Source organism: Papilio polytes, unplaced genomic scaffold, assembly GCF_000836215.1.
Source record: "Papilio polytes unplaced genomic scaffold, Ppol_1.0 DF824180.1, whole genome shotgun sequence".
Classification (NCBI taxonomy): Eukaryota; Metazoa; Arthropoda; class Insecta; order Lepidoptera; family Papilionidae; genus Papilio; species Papilio polytes.
The window spans coordinates 3,064,923-3,077,294 of NW_013525024.1; the positions used below are offsets into that span (position 1 = coordinate 3,064,923).

A 12,372-nucleotide genomic window follows, 5' to 3' on the forward strand; every position below is an offset into this window, starting at 1 on the left:
ATTAAAATATTTTGTCAAAACAAATCAGGAAACAAAAGCTCTTTGAGGATTTCAAGTACGTATGAAATATTATGGTTGTCTGAAGTTTTAATTAATTATCTTACGGAAATTTAAATGTAATTAATGTGCAAATTGCATGGCATATTAATATACAAAATATTAAGATAAATTACGTAAAAATATTCATATTAACTTGTTTTTTCCAGTCTCTGTAATGTAAAAGAATCATTCGAAATATCTTGATGTTTCTGCTAATTTAGACAATTTATTTTATAATTTAATCTAACCAATTTAATTAATGTTAATTTACTAAGTTAAACATACTAACAACAACAGCACCAGTTAAACAAAACTAATATTATAAAGAGTAAAGATTTGTATATTTGTATGTATTGAAATAACTTAAGAACTACTAAGCCGATTTTAAAAATTCTTTCAGCGTTAAAAATGTAATTTATCTGTGAGTAACATGGGATATATTTTTTAATTTTACATAGGCGAAGTCGAGAGCAACAGCTAGTTATCAATATTTACATAAATACCTATTTCAGATCCATCTAAGAATGACTACTCAAAAACGAGGCGATCGATCTTCAATTGACAAGAATGACAAGAAACTACTTCTCTTGTCACCAGACTTAGGTAGAAGTTACGAAGGTAGAATTTTAAGAAATTACTAGATCTATTCAAAAATTTAAGTATTTTATTGAAAACAAAAAAGTAACAATTAAATTTTATAGAAAACATTAATTACAATCTGAGGTTAATACGTTTAATCTGGTGATGCCTACACTAAGCTAATTTATTGGATTACAATTTTAGAAAAGTTATTTTAAGAAAATCGTTCTTTTATTTCCAGAACGCGCACTTTACTTACGGAATAAATTTTTACACGCTAATAAATCAATTGTGACAGGCGGCAGAATTATTACTGAAGAACTCGCTATTGTAAGTCATTCGATCATTTTAATTATACCTAGTTTCCATTTATTTTATTACCTTTCGTCCGCGACGCCGTCCGCATGGAATTAAGAAAGGTCAAGTTAATAGCCTATGTGTTCTTCTAGTCTATACCTATCTTACCTAATTCGGAATGTCGTCCAAAAAAAAAAGGATCAGCGATACACTCCACACCTTTTTGATCTAATTAGGTTAAAAAAAAATCTTACCTAATTTCAACGGAGTAAAACTCAAGTTACGTTCGGAAACGCATTTCATGAATTTATCGAACCAAAAACTAACGAATTGTTACGTAGCTGGGAAACCGTGCATTAGTCATTTTATCTCTTGTAATGTCCATAGACATTCGCAATAGCGGATGCGTTGGCTACCCTTAATAGACGGAGACGCACATAAAGAGGATATTTCTCCTTCCTACGCGTCTCTTTCACCTTCAAATCCACTAAAAGGGACCAAAGTTGGGTCTAAAGAATTAAAACTAAATAAATATCTGTAATATATTATATCATTTAGTATAGAATACTAAATAGGTGTAGTACCCATTGACTCTAACAACCATAAAAGGGCTATGTAGCAATGTACGTTGTTAAGAATAGACAAGGAATAAAATTAAAATCTTTAATTATTGTTAATTTCAAAAGGAACTCCGTATTACTATATTCGGCACTGCCGCATGCCCGCCTCGTGGTGAATGGATCAGGTCACCATTATTGATGAGACCTCCTGACCAGACGTTTGCTTACGGTCTAATGGGACCACGCAACAGTACGAGGTCTTTGTTAACTGGTCTACAAGCGTATATTATCAAATGGATTTTATTCGATTCCCGTCCACCGTCTATGGACAAGAAGTCGGCGGAACCACCTGAAAGGTAAAATGAAAGGATACTATCAAAGTTGTATATTGTATGAAATTTCACACTCAATTTTGTACACTCGGAGAAACTTCCACCACCACCTAAAAAGCTACAATCTTTTGAATTTTTGGATCGAGACGCGGAAAAAAAATCAATATAACGCAAGTTATAAATGTGTACGAAAAAAGGCGGTTAGTGATACACGGGATTATTTCCAACCGTCACCCCGCTCTATCTCCATGTGAGAATAAAAAGTTTCATCCATCCCACCTTCTAGTCCTACTATCACCAATAAGGTGACAGATGGAACCGTTATGAAATAAAATAAGTTCCAACGGTCCCCGAGTCGCAAAAGGTGGGACGGATGAAACTTTTTAATCTTATCTATCCCCATGTGGGGACAGAGTGGGAACACGGCTAGTTTTTTTTTATTATCATCTCTTGGTTTGCATTCACTGCTATCTAAATAGTTATTTGTAAGAGACGGAGTTTGTCTCATTGCAATAAACAAGGCAATTTTTCCTGAAGAACAAGCGCATTTCCGTGACAGTTCAAACACAAATAACTTCCAGTTATCTACGTATTAGTGAGGCACTTCAGGAGGAGGCTTTGTGGCGAATCTGCAGTGACGTCATCTGGCGATGCGGTTCGCAAAGCGGATCAGAAAGCAAGGCTGTGGTCGCACTGCCTACAGACACAACGTATGTGTACAATAGCCTCAAGTACTATCAGGACGGTGTCACCGAAAAGGTAACAAGCAAACATTTAGTACCTATTTCCACTGATTAGCCGCGCGATTTCTGACATAAAGCTACAGTGTAACTGAATTCGTGTGCCCAGCTTAGTGAAAATTAGATCATATAGTGTTAGAAAATGTAAAATTTATTTATTTATTTTAATTTTCAAGCTGCAATTATTTGAATTGGAAAGTCTAGAAGAGTTACAGATATTCATCAAACGCAACCTGTATTTAGTAAGTATTTATAAATAAGTTACAATAGTTTGACTTTTCGTTTAAAATAATTTAATCCTGCATTTATAGTTTCAAGGAGACGGTGGCGCTGGGGCGTTGTTGTTGTTATATGCTATGGTGTTAACTAGGGGTTGTGCGAAGTAAGTTGGTTTGATTATTTAGAAGAAAACTACGACAAATATTAACGAACTTTTTACAGAAAACAATAATAATATAATATACACTTAATAGTTTAGATTTGATATTTTGAATAGATATATTTATTTTTTAGTATTAAAAAAGACTTGGACGGTAAACTAAATTATTTAGTATCTGCACAACCAGAAGGATCTTTGAATGTGTCTATGCTGGTGATAACAGGACGGGCAACGCCGTACTTGCACAATGGAGTTGTTTACGTAGGAGACGAGGATAATTATGTGAGTTTGTTACAATCAACTTTGTTCAACTGATTTCTAGTAGAGAGCTACTTAATTAAGCTCTCTGGCTAAATTATTTACAAACATTATAGTGCAGTGATTGGTAAGAAAAGTATATAACACAAATTAAACTATAAGGTACTACATTTCACCCGCAACTCCGTCCGCATGGAACTTAAAGGAAACAAAAAAGTTTGCCTGTGTTCTTTCAGACTATCTTCTACATCTATGCCAAATTTAATCGAGATCCGTTCAGCCGTTTAACAAACTCTAACAAACATCCATCCATCTAAATTTTCGCATTTATAATATTAGCAAGTTTGGTAAAGCCAATTAAATGTTAATTTATATCTTGGTTTAAAATTAAATGTAAAAATATATGTACTTTTAGGCGCTACCACAATTCGGCGTACTCGCCCGCAGTTCTGTGGGCTTTTTGCTTTGGCACGAAGGATTAGACAACCGTTTATCCGCGTTGACTAAACAACATCCCGGATCGAGACTTAAAACTCCAGCGTTTCCCATATGGGTCTGTATTAAAACATCATAAAGTTACATGTTACTCAGTTGTTTATTTAAAATACTGACTTTCGCCCGCATCTACGTCCGCAAGTAATTAAAATAAATAAATGGGCCGTGTTCTTTAGGACTATGCTCTATGTTTATGGCAAATTTCATCGAGATCCGTTCAGTAGTGTAGTAGTAGTAGTAACATGCATCCATCTAAAATCTCACATTTATAATAATACTAGCTTTCGCCCGCGACTCCGTCCGTGTGGAATTGAAAACACAAAAAGAATAGCCTACGTGTTCTTCCAAGCTATCGTCTACATCCATACCAAATTTCATAGAAATCCGTCCAGTCGCTTAAGCTACAAACTCTTAACAAACACCCATCCATCCATACATCTAAACTTTCGCATTTATAATATTAGTATATGATTCGTGGATGACATGTTTTTTTATTTCTTACAGATAACATGTTCGTCGGGACATTTTGGTGTTTTATTCAACACAAATAGGGAATTATTGAAAAATTATCAAGCGGAAAAAAGGTATTTATATCTTCGATCTGAAGTCATTAAAAATACGTAAAAAATAACATCGTGAATAGTTTTATAACATGCCTGTTTCCTATCTTAGATTGACTCTACATTTATTAATTTATGTTAGACCGGGAGCACATCTTCGACTAAACAATCGCACAACTGTCCAGCGATTGTCAATTGTTTCGCAGCCAATTTAACTGTTTAATTGACTAACTAAAAATGGAGTAGTGTGCGCATATAAGCTCATTAAATCAAAGCGAGACTAAAAAGTTATGCGACAGTTTTGTCAGAGGTGTGCGCGATCTTACTATACTATTTTAGTTTATCTTACTCAAGGTTTGATATTCACTTCTACACTTGCGGCGGTTGCTACGTACCTCTCAGCATTGACACCAGAGTGCAGAGCCAAGCGACTGCACGTAAAGACGACCTGCATACAACACCACTTGAGAAACTCATTCACACCAAGTATGTTTTCCTATTAGTATGTACTAGTTTAAGCCCGTGTCTTCGTCGTCGAATTAAAAAAAAAGTAGCCTGTGTCTTCGTCCAAAATATGTTCTACATCAATGCCGAATTTCATCTAGGTCAGTTTAGCAGTTAGGCAGCAAACTCTAACATACATCCAGATAAACTTTTGCATTTATTATATTAGTGGTTTTTAAAAAAGTAGAATGTCAAAGTAGTAGATTAGGAATTTTTGCATTTCATAGTAATTTACTAAAGACTATTTCTAAAATTAATTTTTATAATTTCAGATGGCAAGATGCGACAATTACATGGGCAGCTACAAACAATAAAATTGGTGATTCGTCGAAATGAAAACATACTTTTTAAAATTAATACTCAAATAGCACTTACATTTGTTACAGACGTTTTTTTAATTTCATAAAGCAAAGATTCAATTAATATGCTTATGTGAATAATGTACTTAAACTGCTTTGTTGTTTACATGAGTTATTAAAACCATTTTCATAAATGACTATGTAGTAATTTAATAAATAAATGACATTTAACTTTTGTGTTTTATTTTATTTTCTTCAATAGTTTATTTCTTGTCACTTTACTGATGTGCTAATGAAATTTGAAATTGCTTTTAGATTATACTACCTCTCGCACGCGACTCCGTCTGCGTAGAATTAAAAAATAAGACAAAAATAGGCAGCCTATGTGTTCTCCCAGATTATCTTCTACATCCAAATTTCATCGATATCTGTTGAGCAGTTTTGGCTACAAACTCTAAAAATTATCTATAAATCTATCTAAACTTTTGCATTTATAATTTTAGTAAGAAGTAAAATTATATCTACAATAAAACAGCTTCGTATATACTAATATTATAAAGAGGAAGGACTTGGATTTTGTATGTAACAAGTAAACTTAAAAATTACCAAAATTATTTCAAATATTATTTTATCATTAGAAAACTACATAATACTAACATTGACTATCTTTATTACTAAATTTCTTATTTCCTTGTAATCACGAGCAAAAGATAGTCATTAATAAAAGAAGAAAAACAATTAGACGATGTTAATCGGTATTTCCCTTAATTAACAATTCCCAAAATAGGTAATTTATTGTATCTAACAAGTCTAAAGCGTACGTGAACGTAATTCGGCTTAGCAAAATAAATGTCGAGATTCGTCAACGTCCGGGAAAACGTCCTCAGTATTCATTATAGGCTTTACCTGCGGAAAATGTTCAAACAATCCCTACTACCGGTATAAACACATGCTATCTCTTTTCTCTCAGTGAACATGAGTGGGATGGCATCATGTTTTCCTATTATGTGTCACAATGTAGGAGCGCACGCACAATTGTTTAGTCGCGCTTTGCTTCGTATGAGCTTATATGGAAGTGCGCACACTACTCGATATTTAGTTGTGCAACTAAACAATTAAATGGGCTATGAAACAATCGACAATCGCACAACAGTTATGCGATAGATTAGTCAAAGGTGGGTGCCCGCTCTTATCAGAAATTTGAGTTTGTTTTTAAAAAATTAAATAATCAAAATCAATATGTTCATAGAATAAAGAATGTAAATATATTATAGTTAGTTATAGTATTTAGTTATTTTTCACATAAACATATTTCCTCTACAATTAGATAAATTCCAAATGAATCTTAGGGTCAGCGGACAGCGGAAAGGCGTCCTTCATGTCGCAACTAATCCACTCTTCAAGAGATATCTGGACATACGTACATCGTATATTTGTACACTATCCACGTAATGCATACGAATTATGTGTTCACAATGTAACAGACCATTTAAGCGATTTGTTGAGAATCTGACGTCTCTGACGACGTGGGATAGTTAGAAATACTGTTAAAAATAAGTAGGTGTTTCCTAACCTAACTCTTATGGAAAATAAAGCAAAAAGAAAAGCCAACAGCCTAAGGTTTGGGATTCGGACTACCGATATTGTGGTTAGAATCCCGCCATTCGACTATTGTCGTGAACCATATCCTAGCACAAGCCTAGTTTATTGGAATGGTTAAAAGAAATATTAGTAAATTAACAAAAAACTACAAATAATTTTATTTAAAATAAATAACCTAATTGTGAACTTTAAACCACTTACTTTTAAGAACATTTTATAAGAGAATAGAACAAATAAAAGGCGAGAGAAACGAGATCATCAAGGTTAGTGAAACTGCAGTGTTACATATGTAAATTTTATTTACAGTAGCTCAATTTAAAAACGAAGACATAACAAAACTGTAAAGAAATATCTGGCAATGTAAATAGGACGTGGAATGTAAATATAAAAAAAAAATCGCTGTAAGCTTCATGAATTTTTATGCATAAAGCATTTGCAATTCGTGAGTGCGCAAATTATGCATTTTGTGACAGTTAAAATGGAGCGCATTTTGTACAACTGCATATTTACAGGAAGAAACAAAGTCACTTGAAGTTTTTTTCAGGGTTATAATGCAAAAAAGCAACTATATTTTAAAAATAGAACTTTGAGGGCCTGTACCACCTCTGGCTGATAGTCTCAGATAGCTTAAAAATGTCGTCACTGATTTCAGATTTCAAAAAAGGAACAAATTCGATATTTCCATCACATAACTTACACGTTCGATTGTTATCAGACAATTTACAATCTGGTGGGACAGGCCCTAATACTAATAAATTTGAAGACAAGAATAGATTGGATTACCATCGACCTTTGTTCAACATTTAACCGACCTATCATTCAGTTTGTCCGAAAGATAAACTAGAGATATCAATCACACTGTCTCGACGACCAATCTATTTAAATACCAGAATGTGGTACGTATCTTGAACCTATCCATACATTTTAGAAAATTGGATTGTCTGTAATATCAAAAGAAAACTTCCAGATTTCGGTAAGATAATTTATTTGCGTTGTTGATTGCATTTTTTTTGTCTGTCTCTCCACAAGCCGCGTTTGTTCCTGGTAATGTCCAAACAGCTAAGCCCATTTCGACCGGACTTTCACTGAAGGATAGCTGACGAGCATATTACAGGCTTTTTTTTTATCTTAATATTACGCGGATGAAGTCGCGGACAACTGCTAGTTAATATATAAAAGCGATACCTGTCAATATAAAATATGTCGACGGTATTTTAAAACCAGTACGACAAGAAGCAAGCCTATCAATTCCTCAAAGGCCGGCAACTTACCTGTAGTTTCTCTGTTGTTGTCCACCCTTATTATAAAAAAAAAATATTTGTCATGTAGTCATGACATTGTGCAATAATTACATAGCTTTACTATGTATCAGATAGGAAAGAAAATCTTGGATAATAATGACGCCAAACTAGATACTTGAGCTCCATGTTCTAGGGCATTTGAAATCATAGGTGAGATAGTATTCTATCACATGGAAGCTTCTTAAGAAGTTCTCTGTCTAGTGCTAAGAATAACGAATTTACCTCAAACTTAAAGTACCACTTAACAAATGATTTAGATGTCGAGTCATAAATAAGTAAACTTGAACAATAATAGTCGTTATTGAGTCTTAACTAAATCGATACATCAATGCTCGCGGTCTAAAACAAGGGGTGCAATAGTTCAAAACAACAGTACCACTGCCTCTACATCAATTACAAAATGTCTGACACTAAATTGCGCATTCCGCGAACACGGTTTTGTATTCCAACTTTAGCAATTACGTTAGTCAAGATTAAAGTTCCGTTAGAAAGTTTTAAAACCAGATGGACGGCTTGCAGAGGAAACTGTTTGTTTTTTCTGTGGTTTACACTTGTGGGATCATATAGTTATTTTTTAGATTAAGTTGCATTGTTTAAAATATTGTTGTCACGTAAAATTACAGATTAAAATTAAACGCAATTAAGTATGTTTAAGTTTAAGTTAAGGAGCGTCGGTAGCTCAGTGGTTTGAACACTTGACTTGTAATCAACAGGTCTTGGATTCGAATCCCGCCATGTACCAATGTGATTTTCGATGTTTTCGAATTTTCATATGTACATAATTTACCCGACGTTCTTACGGTGAAGGAAAACATCGTGATGCAACCTGCACATATCGGCGAAGAAATTCAAAGGTATGTGTGAAGTCAACCAACCCGCACTTGGCCAGCGTGGTTTACTATGGCCTAGTCACCCCTTATTAGGGTAGGCTCCGAGCCCTTCGGTGGGGACGTATAGTGAGCTGAAGATTTGATATCGCAATAAAAGAAAGCTGTTAAATTATTATGTAGATGTCATGCTAAGTAGATATTTTAATTATTAATTAAAGCAATTAAATTAATAAAAAATAATAGCTTAATCGCAATTAGCAAGTACCACTTAGCTTGCTCATCAAACAATTCAGTTAACGACTTAAGTAACTCGAAGTAACATTGCGTTGTTAAATTTTATGTTCAACAACAGTTCGCGCCGAAAATACTTAAATTGTTAAGAAGTACTTAAGACGTTCTTAATACAATTTAGCGAAGTATACTCAAGTGTACCCAAAATAAATCAAATGTTTGCAAAAATTACCATTATTGGCGAATTTAACTGGAGGTTTTCACTAATATCAATACTTCACTCACTCACTCTTCGGACTTAGGGCATGGGACTTTTCTAAGGGATTATTCCCAACCGTCCACCCGCTCTGTCCCCACATGGAGACAGATGAGAATGAAAAGTTTCATCAGTCCCACCCCTTATTTTATAACCATCCATCTGTCACCTTATTGGTGATAGTGGGACTAAAAGGTGGGACGAATGAAACTTTTTGGCAGAGAAAGCAGAGTGACGGTTGAACAATCCTTCCCAAGTAACGGATTTCTATCAATTCTAGAATAACATGCTGCAGTAACCGACTGATTCACAAACATCTTTGAATTTGTTTTCAAATATTTGCAGATTACATTGTGTAGTTATCTATGTTACAAGAAAGTATTTATATATCTACTAGCTTTTGCCCGCGACTCCGTCCGCGTGGAGTTCAAAAAAACAAAAGTTAGTAAGTAGCCTATGTGTTCTTCCAGACTACCCTCTACGTCTATGCCAAATTTCACCGAGATCCATTCAGCCGTTTAGGCTACAAACTCTAACAAACATCCATCCATCCATCTATCCATCTAAACTTTCGCATTTATAATATTAGTAAGATTAAAGATACGTTTAACTTTGTCGTTATAAAAATCATTAATTATACGTGACTGTAAAATTAAACTGAGTATTACAACGAATCAACGAATAACTCCTGCAACCAAGATTACATTAAATTATTCAGAAACTTTCGTAACGCTCTCCCGTTTCTTGTTTTTAACTGAATTAAACGCAATAGCTGTAAATTGTATTTTTTTTAATTTTTCGTTCATTCGTCCGGTCGGCTCGTGAATCTGCATTATTTATTTCGACTCCGCCATTTACGTAACGAGCAAATGAGGCACATAAATTATTAATATTTTAAACGAATTAAAAGAAAAGTACTTAACAACTTTTTAACATACTAGCAGTTAGTTTATCTAAAAAATAAACCTGTAAACCAGGTTGCCCGGTAGAAATTTTTAACAGTGGTAGAGCCCGCTTTAACATCTTCGCACGAATGGGTCGGCTCGCCCGGTGTAATACCACGACCACACAGAAAACTGGCGTGAAGTGGAAACAATTCCGCGTTTCCTCTGATGAGTTTGGTGCCGGCGGCCTAATTTTGGTCCCTTTCCCTTTCTACCCTTTTCTTAAGACGAGAGGATGGGATGGAAAAGTGGATTTGACGATGGAGGAGACGCATAGGAAGGGGAAATTCCCTTTTTATGTGCGTCTTCTCCTCCGTCAATTAAAGGGTAGGCAACGGATCTGCAATTGCGGATGTCTATGGGCAGCGGTCACTTTCCATCTCGGTGGATTCAAGTGGCCGCTTGCTCCTTTGCCACCTATTATTATAAAAAAAGAAATCTCATGTAAATAGGGCTGCTTTCGCTTATATTTACATACATGTAAAATATTAACTTTAAGCATATCAAATGATGTACTGACAATAAGATAAATAAATAAAATAAACTATAGAATGTATTAAATAAAGGCAAACAAAATTTCTCTTTTATCCGTAGGCCATGTGTCTTATTCCCAGAACAAAATTATCGTTTTACATTTCTTAATAAATAAAAATAAATAAGCAAACTATTTCTTATTCAAATTGAATTTCGTTTTTAATGAAATGTAAGAATAAAAGATTTAAATAATCAGTTTTTCCAGATGTTTATTGTTCTTTACAACGGCCTTTTTATTTCAATAAAGTAAATTTGAAACTACGAGTTTTTTCTAATATAAGAGAATTGAATTCGTCGCCTCATATTACTTAGTATTTTCAGAATAGTAAATTGAATTTTGTTAGTCCTATCTTTGTTGTTTTTTTTAAAAAAAAGGTGAGCACGTTTTAACCTCCTTAACATTGACGGTTGATTGACTCTTACATTTTTCTACGACATCGAAACACTTTTAAAGATGTGCGGTTTTTTGGTTAAAATTCAAATAAAACCTTTAAAACTAATAAAAATAAAGTTTTCATGGTCAATTGTCTTGATTGTAACGCGATAAAGCTATTTTTTACTCAGAAATGTCGACAAAATCACATTTAATGTAAACTTACTTTCGCCCCGACTCCGTGTGGGTGTCATTTAAAAAAAAATCCACACTATTCTCTACATCTATGCAAATTTTCATAGATATCCGTACAGCAGTTCACGCTACAAACTCTAACAATCATCCATCCATTCCTCTAAAGTTTTACATTTAGTTATAACCTTTGTAATGTAAAATATTTCTATCGTTATGATTTGTTATGCAATTTTGTTTTGAGATTGCGATAAAATTGTCAGTTGTCGACAAATTTAAATCAGACGTCAATCTTGTGCATGATGTATTCAAGGTTTTTTTTAACGTTCCTTTTTTTATTTACCGGGAATCAATACGACCAGAATACGGACATTAGAATTTCCTTATTCTAGAAAACGTCCTACTGTTTTGTTTAGAACAAAAACATTACAAATGAACAAATTATTGCCGAAACAAAGATTAGCTTGAATTATTCAGCGAGTGCCGGCCGCCTCTCGGTTTGTCCTCCGAAACAGAAATATAGATAGTAGAGGAAAATCGTATTTTAATTTTAATTTTTTGTGCGGTTATACAACCAGCTTATTTAATATATTTAGGGCATGTCCCTCCAAATTGCAAATTGTCTGATAACAATCCAACGTGTAAAATATGTGATGGAAATAATGGATTCTGTTACTTTATCTGACAGTGACGTCAATTAAGCTGTCTGAGACTCTATCAGCCAGTAGTGGGACAGGCCCTTATTTACTTAACTGACAGTGTGATAGAGATAGGAATAAGTTTTGTCATTCATTTATTTTTCTCTTATTTTAACTATTTTCAAAGGCACATAAAATGGTTCGCGTCCGTGTGGTTTATAACAAACAAAAATATCTGTATGATAACTTCATGATAACTATAGTAGAAGCATCTTACTTCTTACTAATATTATGAATGCTTAAGTTTAGATGGATGGATGGATGTTTGTTAGAATTTGTATCCTTAACTGCTGAATGGATCTCGATGAAATTTGGCATAGATGTAGAGGACAGTCTCGAAGAACATAGGCATATTCACTTTTTTTTTTT

General features: G+C 33.9%; 1 protein-coding gene across 1 annotated transcript; it reads left to right on the forward strand.

Moving 5' to 3' along the window:
* Positions 1–563: 563 nt before the first annotated feature.
* Positions 564–5,079, forward strand: LOC106111029 (protein FAM188B2-like). The gene is made up of 11 exons (XM_013292995.1): positions 564–657; positions 917–948; positions 1,602–1,831; positions 2,389–2,566; positions 2,724–2,789; positions 2,859–2,929; positions 3,061–3,208; positions 3,600–3,737; positions 4,184–4,263; positions 4,594–4,725; positions 5,016–5,079. Exons 1-11 carry the CDS (start codon positions 564–566, stop codon positions 5,077–5,079), a joined length of 1,233 nt encoding a protein of 410 aa, XP_013148449.1.
* The last annotated feature ends 7,293 nt before the right edge of the window (positions 5,080–12,372 follow it).

Coding starts and splice junctions, on each gene's coding strand:
- LOC106111029 (XM_013292995.1), top strand. CDS start 564: ATGACTACTCAAAAACGAGGCGATCGATCTTCAATTGACAAGAATGAC. Junction 658..916: donor CTTAGGTAGAAGTTACGAAG/GTAGAATTTTAA, acceptor CAATTGTGACAG/GCGGCAGAATTATTACTGAA. Junction 2,790..2,858: donor TCAAACGCAACCTGTATTTA/GTAAGTATTTAT, acceptor CTGCATTTATAG/TTTCAAGGAGACGGTGGCGC.